The 16,038-nt window shown below is 36.7% G+C and overlaps 1 protein-coding gene across 1 annotated transcript in view; it reads right to left on the bottom strand.

Annotated features, from left to right (window-relative positions):
• Positions 1 to 15,192, bottom strand: part of Ak2 (Adenylate kinase 2) — a 37,424-nt gene extending 22,232 nt beyond the window's left edge. Inside the window, exons 1-2 of the mRNA XM_081755531.1 lie at positions 14,882 to 15,192; positions 4,607 to 4,724 (exon numbers count right to left, since the gene is read on the bottom strand). Of these exons, the coding sequence (XP_081611657.1) occupies positions 4,607 to 4,724; positions 14,882 to 14,998 (235 nt within the window). The 5' untranslated portion in view covers positions 14,999 to 15,192. The remainder of the gene's footprint in view (positions 1 to 4,606; positions 4,725 to 14,881) is intronic.
• Positions 15,193 to 16,038: the final 846 nt, after the last annotated feature.

Raw genomic sequence — 16,038 nt, 5'->3', positions numbered from 1 at the left:
ACGCATTAAACTATTTAATTTAGATGAATAAATAAGATAGAGATAGAAAATATACAGATAAATGAGGTGAGATAAAGATAGAAGTGTAGGAAATGTATATATCTTGATTGGCGCTTAGTTTTCAGTGCCTAGCTTACTTTATATGTCGTAAATTGTGATTTTTACTATGTACCTCGCGCCCAAACGTCTGGCGCCTAAACGGCTTTGCGCCCAAACGGCAGCGCCAAAACGTCCGCGCCCAAACGTCCTGTCCCGGTGGAAATAGTGTACAATTAATGTTAGAAAAAATATATTTTATACAATTTCCCGTCTTTCTCCCTTAGTTTCCCTGGCCTGCACCATTTTCCCTGACTTCCCTGACCAGCAGGAACCCTGTCTTGTATCTAGAAAGTCCTGATATATATGTGTGCAGAGGGAGAAGTGACCGAGTTTTCCCTCTTGCATGTTTTATGTGTTCTATAATATTTATTTTGACACCTCTTTTTGTTATTCCTACGTAGAATTCTTTACAAGAGCAATAAAGCACAGTAAATATCGGCGGTGAAGACTCTTTTCTGTATAGAAGCTTTTAAATGTTGTATAGTATTTTCTTTTTCTTTTTTTTCGAGCGTATTAGAATTGACTGTTACAATGAAAGATAATTATAATACTAACTTCGTACAAATTTACAATTATTTATTTGCTAGTGATAACCTTACAATTTAGTTTAAGCACATCATAAAGACACAGCATACAAAGCAGACAGCTGTTGGCGTTTACCGTTAGGACAGGACAGTAGTATGTAATCATTACCATCAACCTACCAACTTACTACCATATGTTGTTAACAGTACGTACCAAACCCATTCTCCTTTCTCAGAATGAATGACTTTCTTGGTGTAGCTTTGTAGATCTTTTTCTTCAGTTGAGTAACGGAATGACCCTGGGGTAAAAGTGGATCTGAAAAGGTAGGGGGACGGTAGGTAGCGACATGACGTCACGTCATTCTCCCGCCTATCTTTGCCCACTGTAGTGGTTCGATCCCCGCCCCCGCCAAGTGAACTTTGTGGTGGACAAACACCGTGCTCGTGGGTTTTCTCGGGGGTTCTCCCGTTTCCTCCCACTTTCTTCATTCCACCATTTCACTCATCTCTCACCATCACCGTCTCCTTTAGCCTAACCGGCATAACCGTGGGACGTAAAACTTAAAGATTTTTTTTTTAATCGTTAAAACGTTGGATGTGGATGTCCAGGAAATTAAGTTTGCCAGTGGATTCTTTCTCAACTGTGAATCTGATTAAATTCAAACATTAACAGAAGATGTTCTACATTCTTGCTCGAATAATACAGAAAGGAATGTTCTCGAATCCTTCTTCATCGGAACTAAAAATCCGAATCTCGATTTGTATACAGGGAACCTAGACCATTGATGGGAAGGCATAATATTAAGCCAAATTAAAAACTCTAAACTCCAAAACTAAATTATTAACTCCAAAATAATTATATATTTTGTTCAGTGAATTTCATCCCATCGAATTATTACAAGAACAGCTCACGGGAAATAGTCATAATTCTTAAGACAATGGTCAGGTAAACAAATCGAAAGATGTCGAACTAACGTAAGCGAGTATTTTTTTCTTTCTTCAGAATACTTGGGGCTATTTTTCTTTTACAGGAAGGAGCTAAACAATAACAAGCATCATTAGTGATATTCTGGCTTTCATACAACAGAACACAACATAATGATCTCGGAGGAGTTGGCCTAAATATTCTGTGTAATCAAATGTTAAGCCTATGAAGACTAGATTGGATGCAACGGTAAGATAACTGTGGTGCTTATGTTTAATGGTGGAAGAATTTACAGATCTAGTTTAAATGAAATTTTTCATTTTAACGTCTCAGGATTATGCTCTTTAGCTGAGAGATGAATGATTAAGGCGAATGAATAATGGAAGAACTGGTGGGATGAATATGTGGGAGAAAAGAGAAAATGAAATGAAATATTTGAGTTTTACGTCCCACGATTATGCCGGTTAGGCTAAAGGAGACGGTGATGGTGAGTGATGAATGAAATGGTGGAATGAAGAAGGTGGGAGGAAACGGGAGAACCCCGAGAAAACCCACGCACACGGTGTTTGTCCACCACAAAGTCCACTTGGCGGGGGCTGGGATCGAACCGGGAGAAAAGAGAGTACCCGAGGAAACCTACGAATATGATGTTGTGCACCACAAACTTACTTGGCCGGGGATCGAACCAGGAACCCGACGCACCAGAGGTAAGCGCTTTACCACTGAGCCACCGTGCACTCCGTAGATTTAATTGGAAATGAAATCTAATACTAATAACAGAGTTACTTTGTTAGATGTATCTACTTGTGTACGATATTTCTTAGATATTAAGTTTTTACACTGGATGAAATTAGGAGATTATTTACAATTATACTATTAAACCCTGACTTGGATTAGACAGACAACGATCAAGTTTACTATTTATATAAAGACACTGCATATGTAAAAGGCAAATCCGCAATCAATGAAAACCACTGAGAATTGATCACTGGTTGTTTGGTGCATACTACGGTTGGTAAAATTGAGCACGTTAAACACGCTGTTGTTACATGAGTGTACGTGAAAGGAGCAACGCGCTGTAGTGTTCTTTCTGTACGCCATGAGATTGATTACCGAGCAAAGTCGTACAAATCGTTGACGCACGTCGATAATGGAATAGGAAACATAATCGAAATGGTACTGTTCCAACCTAGGCTATATATGGAATCAGTTGCTAACTTGCAAGGACTGATTAATCGATGGGAAATAATCGTCCGCCTATATAGGTTTATTTTTCTATAGAATATTTTTAATTTCATGCACGCAAGTTATCGACTACGCACACATTGGTCTTTGTTAGTACTACGAACGAACAGAGTTGTCTTCTGTCCATTAAAATAAACAAATAAAGTAATAATAATAATAATAAATGACGAAAATTCAGAATTTTTTAAAAATTTTTAACGAGGAATTGCATCTATTATATGTAGATTACATATCACTACACATTTGAAATTTTATTATGATTGAGGCTGCCTCTTACTATTAATTCCTTTAATTTCAACATCTTTAAAGTAGGGTAACATGTAATTGATACGTGTATGCAACATCATAAATTAATTTTAAAATTGACCTGTAACATAAAGTGCCAAAAATATAATGCGCTATATATGCACAAGTATATTTTCAAAATGAATCTACAACTTTCAAATTAGTAAAAATATTTATTTACATTACATATGAAAAATACTTTGGTTCTAATAGAAATAACTCTCAGATTAACTCATTTCAATGAAGTAACTAAAAAGACAAAACACAGATTTATTCATGAAATAGTGATACATTTCGAATTACAGTAACCACCTTACGTACACCAATTCGGAGTTAGGTAATAAATCTCAAAAAATTGTATTAGTACTTATAAATAAATTTTCGGGTTTTCAGTTTTTGACACCCATTGACGTATAGAACAACTACATACGTAATATAAATATGGTGTATAATAACCATATAGCCTGCATTTAATTCGTACTTTTATATTCCAAGTCAATATTGCTGCATGATATTTCATTTACAAAATAACTAATTGTTGCATTTAAGCCTTCGGCTTGCTGCACATTATAGGTTAAGATCGCGCTTAATTAAAGGCTCTAATTGTTTACATTTAACATTTTATTCTTCTTTTTAGTTTGCCGACCAATTAACTTGTGATTACAAAAATATTAATCTTCAAATATGGTTAGTCCTTTGTCTTAATAATACACAGCAAAGCATGTTACGTTCAGTATCATTGCCATCCATTTAATGAAGAGTTGGAACAATACAGTTTAAATCGCAATTAAACTGTCACAATATATTACTGCAGAAATTGACATCTAAGCATAATTACAGCCCTTATACTATTTTGAAATAATTAAATTGAAATTAATTGCAATTAAATTGCTACAATAGCTTTAAATCTGCAAATTGCCTACATAGACGCTAGCGACATCTCGTAGCGTGACCTTTTTCAAAGCCTTGGATTCCATGCCTTTGTGTGTGACGATCGATGGTTTAGAAGTACATTTTAACGTTTTGTTCAATATTATGTACACTTACAAAGTGTTATTTAGAATTTTTTCTATCATCTGCATTTTGTTTCCATTTTGGAAACTATTAGCTACTCTCTCTACAAAAGTAGCATCAGCATTTATCAGTTGGAGAAATTTTCCTTGATATTAATTACATACGGCTCTTACCATTAAAACCAACATGACTCGCTGGATTTATCCACGGAAAGCTCTTCAAATCACAAAAGTATTTTATAGTGAAGTTACAGCTGAATAATATGCTGTCTCGTGCTGTTCTAGCAGTTAAAAGTACTCATACTTCACACAAGTCGTACTCGAGAAACGACACGGAACAGTTGTGTCATTTTGAAGGGCAAATTGATACCCTATTTAATTGTTGAAATTCTTAATTATGCGATTACCTTTATCATAACTGCTATTTCAGTAGGCTCTGACTAACCAAGATACGAGATTCTTAACTTAAAACTAGATTGTCTAAATATAAAGTCTAAATTTTGAATACAAGGTACCTGCATCCATCACTTCCTTCAACTGTTTTCCTAGCTTTGATCCTGAGGCAACCTCAGCCCGTAACATGTCTCCAGTTGCTAAATGGCATACACAATATTTGTCCTTTATTTTTGGAGCCTGAAAAAACAATCAAAACCTCTTACTTTCTAAAAATCCCAGCACTTGCTGTCAGCAACTTTTCGCAGTAATCTTGGATACTTCCGAATATGTCATTCATCGAAAGAAATATTTTAAGATCATTTTTTATCAGTATTAAAAATCCAGGCCTAAATTTAGATAAAGAGAGTCTAGACAAACAATAAGATTGTATACTCAATGACCACAATTCAATTAGTCTTTATTTACCAAAATTACATATTAAAGTCAGCTACAGTTCAACAATTAAAATTTTGAGATTATCCCATAATTGATTTTTACTCTTATCCTCCTGCATCTCTTTTTGTAATTCACAAGATCAAACAGTAACTTACCGGAAATTAATTGCTTTTAAGATTTGGTTACTTCTTTCAAACCAGAACTCACTGCCATCTATTACGAAGGCAAAGGCAAATAATTTTGACATTAGTTTACGACTACAAATAAATCTTAAAAATAACAGCAATTTCTATTTACAAATGATTACCGTACTTCAAAAACTTATGAATAGGAATTCGGCTTTCTGTAAAAACTTAAAATCGAAAATTACTCTTCGAGTTCCACGAAGTCGAACACAACGCACTTCCCGTGCGTTGCCGTGAATTTCACTTTACCAGAATTTGTGAATAAATTTATGATAACTGAAGACTACGACTATTAATGTGTTGACGGATGTGAAAATTTACTTCATCCATAAGCAATTCTGTATATACAAAAATAGAAGATATTATTTCATTTTGTGATGTCAGATAATTTTCCAGTAAAGGATTCCAATCAATCCATAATGGCAGAACTTTCCAAAACTATCTAGACAAGGTGTCTACCAAGTAAGCATAATCAAATTCCCTGACAAAATTATAATTTTCCCTGACTCTGTCATTCTTCTTTTCTTAGTATAACTCATAAAAAATAACTTATATTTAAAGTGAACTGTAAGTTTTCATCATTGTTTATATGCTTATACAATATTCTACAAACGTACAAACGAACCAATTCATTTACCTGTAATTTATGAGTATTTTAGTGGCATTCCTTCACCTTTCACAGCCTGGGAAAGATTTTTCCCTGGCACTTTCCCTGATCCTGCAAATTCCCTGACTGGTAGACACCCTGCTAGAATAATTATAGCAAGGTGCAATAAGTATTACCTCTAACTAATTACAGGGATCAGAGCAGGGTTGAAAAAGAAAACACGTTAAAAAAAGAACGTTTTTTATATAACTCTCTACCCTACCTCTCTATCCTACATAGATAATTATATTGTCTATGTAGGATACTTGAAGAAAGTACTTGAAACTACACACAGCATTTGGCTCGACTCGAGCTCAATGATGTTGGTTTCGATTCGAATCGAGTTGAGCTGAGTTGATTTTAGGTTAGCGTCCCTTTCAGCAGCTAGGCTATATGAGACGTGGACCTACTGATTAACGTGGAATCCGAACCACATGAGCTCCCGCCGGGAATAGAACCCGGGTCTCCCACGCCGCGAGTCGAATCGAGTTTCAATGAAAACTCGCTCGTGTAATCCCTACATTTTATGTATGTAGTGGGTATTTATGTACAGGTATTTATGAGAGAGGGAGGATGAAGTTCGTTTTTTAAATTTTTCATCAGATTTTCAGGCTATTCCTTCCCCTTTGAGGTATATCCACAAAAATTAGTATGTGAAACAATGAAGTAGCCTCCTACAGTATAGTAACCTGTATATGTACTTCTGTTTATAGAGGAAGAGGGGGTCAAATTTGACTAATTTACATTTAGTTTCAGAACGGTTCCATATAAGGCATGATATATATTTTACTGAAGTGGTTTAGAAGCATAATTTTTGTTCATATACATGTGGTGTGCAGCAAAAATGATTTGCACATGGACGTAGTACTGTCGTGGGGGAGGGGAGAGAATGTCTAATTCAATGAATGTTTTTCTGCGCATTTTTTAATACTTCCTACATAAAACGAATTCGTTACGCAATGGCAGCACTGGCTACCATTTCTTACATTATTGTCACAAGTATATGGCCTACACATTACCATCATTTTGTCAGCGCAAAAGCACACATTTTGCATATTTTTAGCAGCATTTTGTGGTGACTGCAAGAGTTGCCAGGGCCCCGCAAGTCAATATTTTCATATTTTTTAATGATTTTTATGTCCATTCGTTTCTACGAATACGGCGGGAATTTAAGGAATATTACCTCGTTGGAATGCGTGGTCTATAAGCTTTCCCAATGGTGTATAACTCATGACTCTGTGATAATTAGGGAGGTCACCAGAGCCCCAAACGTGAGAGTCTACCATTTTGTTAAAATTCCTGGCGGGTGTCTAGAGTTAATTGCGTTGTTATGCCGTAGACTAGCTACCCATGTTGCAGATAGAGATGTATATTGTAAACTGTTTAGTTAAAATATGTCATTTGCTCCTTGTAGGCTAGTCACTGATCTTTTCTATGAGTTGTATTTGTCAGAGCATTCCTTCTAGCTTATGATGTGAGAACTGTTCATTATTATGGAAATGATAGTGATCAAAAAATACCCAAGTTTTGAATTTGTGAATTTGGATCTTAGAATAGTGTATAGTGTGTTTATCCTCCGTTATTCTTGGAAATTAAGAAATGTTCAAATACTTCACTTGAATTTCTGTTGGTTTAGTTATACGCACATTGATGTGCAGAATTTCATTCAGTAATTGCTGTTATTATAAGAATATAACTCTGCTTGTAATTTGCTTCATGCACAAATCCTGCGGAGGATGTCCAACCAGCATCGAAAAAAAAAAAAAAAAAAAAAAAAAAACTTTAAAACAATTTGTTTAAAACGTTTAAAACAAACTGAATAAAACAACAGCCCTCGTTTAAAACATGTTTTAAACATATCAACCCTGGATCAGAGCGCCTAACGACATTGAAAAACGCTACTTTGTAGGTTAAATCATGTATTTAAAAAAAAAAAAAAAAAAAAAAAGTAGATTCAGTCATTTGTACAGATTTGTAGATTTTAGAGGTTAGAAGACGTAACATTTTTTATAACTTTTTTTTAGTGATTTACGCCTACTAAGATGCCAGTTAAGACCAGAAACAAAATACAGTGGAATCCCGGTGATCCGAACGTTTAATACGAACATCCGGTTATTTCTAACAGGTCGAAAAGGAAAATTTTATTTTTTGTGGCAAAAATAAGCAGTTTTAGGAAGTTAATAACTAAAAGGATGAAAATGGGTTCATGTTTTCGTAAAAACCCAAATACAATTTCGTTAAATACAGTTTTAAATACACAAAGATAATAATACCCCTAACGGAAAAACTTGTAACTATTGTACTGTACGTGGAAAAATAAAGGCATCAAGATTCTTGAACATTTTTCCAGTACAGTACATATACTGTAGTCAGAAAACGTGTTATGAAATACTATACGCTATGTATTACAATACAATATACCCATTCACCCACTTCAAATCGCGATTTTACTCTTATTCCGGTTAACCCGAACATGGTTCGGTCCCAATTAGTTCGGATTGGCGGGATTCCAGTGTAAATACATCTGCATATCTTCTAATTTTTGACAAATGATTACATGTTTTTTGAACATATCTGTAAAGAAACATGAGTGACAACTCATTGCACAGTCTTAATCTGAACAAATTTTAAATTTTGGCCTTGGATAGGGATTGACTTTTTTCATATATATCTACATCATCTATAATTAGACACATCTAAGAAAGATGAAAAAAAATAAAATAGACAAAGCATTCTCACTTAAGAAAATTTCACCTTTTTATTGATTGTGGATTCAAGTATAATGTCATGGATACATTTCTCTTCTTTTCAACACTTTTTTTTGAAGAAATCCAATGTCCTTGTGCTCTTTGCATTGCTTTTCTTTCAAAGACATGACAGCTTCCAACAGCCCTTGAGCAATATGTGTCTCCTTCAAGTCACCCTATACAGAATCCTTTCGAAGCCGTTCTGTGGCTTCTTCAAGCAGAGAATTTAAAATTCTTTGTGTTACCTACTGTGCTTCCTCTTCCTTTCCACTACTTCTATATTCTTATCACTGCTAGAATCTTTCAACTTCGTTTTCTCTTAAGCACAGCATTTCTTTTCTGTGCTAATCGCTATGCCTCCACTCATTGCTGGAATGCTTATGAGCATTTTGACCCAAAGTAATCATTTTCTTTGAAATTGGAACGAAATGAGCCATGTTGTTGTGAAACTTCGAAACATTTTTCACCATCAGAATATCGTTTAAGGTCGTATACATCTGTGTCTTTTTCCTCTGTACGAGTATTTTTTGATTCGGGGAATCTTCTTTCAATGTTAGCATTTCTATGACACAGGCAAGGTGTAGCTTTTATTTTATTCACCAAAGGAAACTTTGATGAACCATCTTCCCCCTTCAGTTCCATGAAAGAAGCCCAGTAACTGTCAACATGTGAAAAAGTAAATTCACTTCCAGCAAGTTCATCGTCAAGCTGCAGACATTTCCACTTGTCAATCAATTGTTGATCTGGAATAGCTATACACCCTCCATTCCAAAAGAAACCGAACGTTTTAAAAAAACAAAAAAGCAATGTACATTTTGGAACAAATCATTTTTATTAATCAATGTATTCCCCTTCTGCATCGATACACATATTTGCACGCTCCAACAAGTTGTCAAACGACTTCTCCATATCCTTTATTGGAATGGTCTTTAGGACGGCGGTCGTCGCCTTCTCAATGGCATCAATCGATACGTGCCACTTTTCTTTCATCGCCAAATGCAGTTCCGGGAACAGATAGAAATCGCACGGAGCGAGATCTGGTGAATAGGGCGGATGATGCAACCGAATAATGTGATTTTTGACCAAAAATTCAATTACAAGTCGCGAACGATGTGATGGTGCATTATCGTCCAAAAGAGTCCAACTGCCGATTTCGCGATATTCGGGCCGAATACGACGAATTCTTGCCAGCAAACGCTTCATGACGCCCAAGTAAAACTCTCCAGTGACTGTCTGGCCGGGCTGAACAAATTCTTTGTGGATAATTCCTTTTGAATCGTAAAAACAAATCAGCATCACCTTAACTTTTGACTTCACCAAGCGACTTTTTTTGTGTGTTCCTTCATCCGGTGCTCTCAATTCAGCACTTTGCCGCTTTGTTTCGGGCTCATATTCAAAACACCACGTCTCGTCACCAGTTACAATCGATTTCAAGAAGTTTCGATCCTGCCGAGCACTTTTAACGTAGTCTTTGCAATGCGCAATTCGATCAACTTTTTGGTCTTCGGTGAGTTTGTGGTACAAACCGCGAATTAACCTTCTTAAGGCCCAAAACTTCGGTCAAAATGCGGTATGCGGTTGTTTGAGGAATGCCTAATTCCATTTCAATAACTTTCACCGACGATTTTTTGTTATGTTTGATGAATTCACGCACTTTTTCGATGTTTTCTTCCGATAATCCGGTTCTGGGACGGCCTGATCTTTCGTCATCATCCAGCGTCTCTCTACCCGATTTGAATCGCCTGAACCACTCGTAAACTTGCGTACGGGATAGACACTCATCACCATATGCATTTTGTAGCATTTGGTGCGTTTCACTAAAAGTTTTACCCAGTTTAACACAAAACTCAATTGCAGCTCGTTGTTTGAAACTCATTTTCCGACCGATGTACACAACACACTGACAGTTGAAACGCAATAACTTTGTTGCCGTGCATCCAAATGTCATGACATTTATACCAGTTGTCAATGAGGGACTACGCCATCTACCGGTAAAATATTACAACAGATGGTACTATGGTACTATTTGTTTTCAAAAGTTCGGTTTCTTTTGGAATGGAGGGTGTAGGTAGTGCTTTTGCTATAGTTCTGATGTATCTACAGCTATCTTGTGATTTTCTTGTCTCAGGATTAAGAAATGTAAGTGCTCGTTTAACGTGAACAGGATGAGTTATTGTATTTTGCACCAAATGTTTATCACCTGGAATATAATGTGCTTGTGCATTCTTCAAGAATTGTAGAACATCCCCTTTTGGTAACTTAGACAGTTTATATTTTGTTTGCTCTGAAATGACAACTTGTAAAGGCAGCAAATTATCAGATTCGAAGAAGTTGTTATTTGTCCGATCATACGAAAATCACTTCCTTTCACTAACAGTTCTTTTAGACACACTGCCTACGATAGTTCCAATGGCTTCTAATAACTCTGCATATTGTAAAACTTTGTCTCATAGGATTTTTGGGTAGCGCAGTTAATAAAAAGAGCGTCCGGAATCGACTCCCACTACCAGTTTTATTATAAAACTTCCTCTATAAAAGTATTTTCACAAAATACTGTACAATTGAATCTATCTAGATGCAAAGGTTAGTTATAGGTGGTCTTTGACCGTAAGGTCGCAGACAGGATCTCCAACAGAGCCCCGTAGCAGGCTAAGAGGAGTGGAATTAAGGAACCAATGCTCCGTAGCAAGCAGAGGGGGTTAAGTGGCCACCAGAGCCCCGCAGCAGGCTAAGCCAAGAGATAGGATAGGCGTAGTCCCGTAGCAGACTAGAGGCCTGGCGTTAGGTTACTCCAAAAGTCCCTAGCAGACTAGAGGGTCACCAGAAAACTGGTGTCGAGCTGTCTTCGTCCATACAATTTATCGGGTCCTTTGGGTGGCGGTGGCGCTGTTGCTCCGATGTCGTCTTCTGCTCCGTGGGAGGGGCCAGAAGCCGCCGTCTGCATGTGATTATAGGTCCATCTGGTGGGAGATCCTCTTGCCGAACCACGTGGTGGTGTTTGTAAACACTGATGCGTGGAATTGTTTGTTTACAACATCACATAGGATATTACAATATAAAGCATGAAATACTGAAACTTTTCAAATTTTAAATCATGATCATGATGATGATCATCATAGGTATTTTGCCATTATTGGCTGGCCACTTGCAACTGAGAAGCTTCCACACCCCACGGTCTTCCGTTAACCTCTTCGTCTTCACGTACGATTTCTCTGTTCTGATATCGCTCATTAATCGCAGTCTCCTTCGCCCCCTCCCTCTCCTTCCTTCCATCAACCCTCTAGCACATCCCTCTTGATACAGTTCTTCTTAACCAATGTCCCAACCACTTTCTCTTTCTTTTCTCAATAATTCCTAAAATAATTTCTGCCCCTCCCCCCACCATTTCTAACACTCCCTCATTTGTCTTCCGCTCGACGAAGCTGATTCTCTCCACTCTTCTCACCCCCATATTTCGGAAGCTTCCAGTTGTCTTTCATCATTTTTGCGTAATGTCTATGTTTCTTACCCATATAGTACAATCCTCCACATAAAGCATTTTACGAGCCTTTTACTTAACTATTTATCCAAGGTCCCACAAAATAGTATTTTCTTCCTCCTAAAGGTTTCTTTCGCTATTCCTATTCTTGCTTTTATTTCAAATCCTTTCAGAGACTAAGTCCAAAAAAGTGAGGTCAGATCTACCACAATACCCACAGACCTGTACAGAGGGATTTGCATTTTCCCTCAGCTCTTTATATAGACACAAGCTGCAAACAGTACTTGTGCTGACGGTAGTCAAGCGTAGTAAGGCACTAAGTCTTCGGAAAGAACTTATAAAACTTGAATGTCGAGAGTTCACAATGCAGTCTCAGATATCTTTTATTTACTTATTAAACATGAAGATGGTATGAAATAATTAAAAGTGTAATATTTGTTACAAACGTAAATTTCAAATTTAATGCTTTGGTGTTTATTGCTGTATTGCTTTTTTACGAAATACTTTTAAAACGTTCTAAAAGTTAAGCGCCCACTTTAAAATAGCGTAAAGCGATTCGTAAATATTCGTTCGACATGAATTTTTAAAATATTTGTTAACTTGCTAATAAAAAGGGGTAAGAAATTTCCACAAGAAACAGCAGATCTCTGCGGGGTCACGTGTGAATGAAACATTTACAAATAAAATGATCATTCGGCATTCAGTCAGTAATTATCAGCTGCTGTCTTTTCTAAAAGAACGGCTGCCAGGAAAAAAGAATCTCAGGTCGTTTACGTTGAGATTCTCAATTTTCACTCTCACTTGAAGAGGAGTAGAGGAAATTGAAGAACGCAAAAAAAATTAAGTGGAGCATATATAAGTATTAAACCATTAAAGTAAGCAACTTGTACAATCGAAATGTTACTTATCTGGGGTGGTTGGGTGTTAAAAAACAGATATTATATATATATATATATATATATATATATATATATATATATATATATATACACATACAAGTTGTAAATACTGTATGATATACGAGACAGGTAGCCCCGTTTTAAAATAGCTCGTTTCGGGGCAGAGTGAGAGCTAACAGGAGATTATTTATTGTTTCTGATAAGAGTGCACTTTAAGCAGAACAAGTGGCTTTGGGTATCTTTTAGTTTCTCCCTCAATCTTGCAAATATAAGGTTTTCTGTGTTACTTACTTCAGAAAACATAGCTGAGCTCGCGACAGTGGGCAGACGGCCCGCAGGGCTCGTTTTTGCATTGGTTTCTATGAATTTTCTGCTCAAAGTGTACTTCTGCCTTGAAACAGTTCAGAGAAACCAATTCCTTTGAAATCGAATCATCGAACGAAATAACTAAAGCAATAACTTGAAAAGAGAAGCACCGGGGAAGCTGAAAAGAGACGTATTGTTCCTGCATGACATGCCCCTGTTCACAACGCTGCAGGACCAATGGGCTTTTAGAAGGACGTAAGGTTTCAATGCGTTGATCAACCACTTTACTCGCCAGATTTTGTGGGTCTTGCTTATATTTCTTTCTTAGACTAGAAAGGGTTAAGCACTGATAAGACAAACCTAGGTATTAAGGACATTGAAAAAAGCAAATCTAAAAGTGTTTCGCGTTATATGCACTAGTTTTTATGTCATTATGTAGGGCCTACACACTGTATTTCGAACAATAATAACTACCAAGTGAGTCAGGGTCAGAACCTAGTATTTTGGGAGACAAAATTTCCTTTTTTCTGGGCTAACTGCTGTATCGCCGGACCAGTTTTAGGAAATTGGACCGGGTCAATTGGAGAATTTATTTAAGTTTGTGAGGAAGAATGAGTGAAAGTCGGCACTGTATGTGGAGGCGGATGGACTATTTCGCGGAGATGTACACTTGTTTTATTATACGGATCCATACTGTAAAATGCAGTCTTTAATTTGCCCATTTCGTGTCGAGAACAGAACCCAATGAACCCTTGCGGGTTTTTTAACCCGTTCCTACTACTACTTATATTATGGATCCGTACAGTAAAACTACATGCCTAATAACGTAACGTAATGTAATCCAACCAAATATAAAGGAATGCAGTACATTTTGGTATTTTTTCTCGATTTCCACGTGTCTTGTGATACACCAGTAATGCCGTGGCAGTAGCCACGGACGTGTGGTGGAATTTACTTCAGGGGGCTTCTAAAATCACTATGAGGATACATTAAAATTTGTGGGTTAAATTCCAAAGTTGGGCGTCCGTTTCCAGTAAAGTTTTTAAAATTTACAGGAAAGATATGGATAATTTGATCGTTTGTGTGCTTGATAATATATAAGTGTCTCGAAAAATCTGTTTATTTGTTATATATAAGCGGTTGTAAACATGGGACTATACGGCGAGCGGAGGGAACTATTTGGCGCAAGGTAACAAAGCAGTTGCATTGTGGGAAAGAAACGAGCATATATGTTATCAACATGGTGAATGTACAAGGGCAATGAAGTAACAGTTTTAACATTTGTGAAGCAATACGTTGATAACGAACGAGATCTAAAAGTTTGTGAAGAGCACGGATTAATGAACCTAGTTAACAAATTGCAGAAAGTGTGCAAAAGTGATAACAGCGAAAAAACTTGGCGAAAGCGGACGCCCAACTTCGGAATAAATGCCAAATTTGTAAATTAAAGTACAGAAAATTCGGTCCGGATCCCCAGAACCCATCCACTCCACCTGCTCTTAGCTAAATATGTTCTGGATAAGCCTGAGAACTTATCAGTTCCGTTCGTATCCTTAATCTGTACCTTTATATCATATTTAATTGCTATGAGAAGTAAATTTTACGCTAAAATTAAAAATTTATGCATGCTTATTGTATATCTGCACTAATCTGTACAATTATAGGAAATGCAGAAGACTGTCACCCACGTTTACTGACCTGTGTACCCTTTCCAGACCCGGGAGGTCCCAGTAAAACTGCATTTACCCCTGTTTTGGGCTGCTGTTCATATTGCGGCTCACTTAACTCTCTTGCTGGTACTGCTACAGGAGGCATACTTTACGTTTATTATAGCCCTAACGCAAATTACTAGTTAATTAATCGATTTTCTTATAACATATAGTACAAATAACAGTATGTCAGTGACGTAGATAAATTTATCACTTGAATTTTGCTGAACAATTCTGCCAAACCCGCACTCAACTTCCAATGCCTCACAGCAAGGTTGCCAACCAACAATCAACATGCACTGTTGCCAACTGGCCAGTGTGAAATGTCGCTAGTTTTTTAGTATTCTAAAGTCGCTAGAAGTCGCTAAACGCCTCCTGCCAAGTCACTAAAAAAGTCGCTATATAATTTTACAAAGGAATTAAAATAATTTAAATATTTTTCATGTACAATGGAAGACTCGAGTATTTTTTCTTTTAAAAAAAATGACCATCTTGACAAAACCACTGCACTATGCGCTTTGAAGAATACAAAATTAATAAATATAGCATTAAAAGTTTGCAAATACTTAAAATTTTGGATCACTTTTTCCCATTCCTTCTTATAGAGTACGATTATATTTTTTGGAGGGGTTGGGAAATTCATGTTGCTTTCGTATTAGAACACTTCACCGAACTCACCCCACGAAATTTCTGAATTATTTATATTAAGAACAACCGCAGTTAATTTAATATATAAATCACACGCACTACACTGAACCAGAAAAGCACAACGTTCTCCAACGTCACTGTCACTGTACAGGTTCAGGTTCAGGTTCAAGGTATTTTCCTTCCTTCTCTTCGGAATGCAATGCAAGAGGTTACCAGTTATTACGCAACTAGTTAGATACGGGAAATTCCCGGTTTTCCGAACCGCAGTGAAGAAGGGCATAATCCTCATAACAGCGATGAATCCAACGAAGTAAGTCGCTCATAGCAGTAGTGCAACCGAGTGTGTAAAAGTAATTATTAGTATCACAAACTGCAAAAATTTGGGAAACTTTAATATAAATGTAGAACAAAATATTTGAATTCCTAAATGTCGCTAGATTTGTCGCTAGGCGCTAAATAAAAATTTTTGTCGTTAGACACTTCCAAAAGTCGTTAGTT

This window comes from Thermobia domestica, chromosome 4, assembly GCF_964235325.1.
Source record: "Thermobia domestica chromosome 4, izTheDome1.hap1.1, whole genome shotgun sequence".
Lineage (NCBI taxonomy): Eukaryota > Metazoa > Arthropoda > Insecta > Zygentoma > Lepismatidae > Thermobia > Thermobia domestica.
The sequence above is the reverse complement of the archived record's forward strand: the minus strand, read 5'-3'. Positions and strand labels throughout refer to the sequence as shown.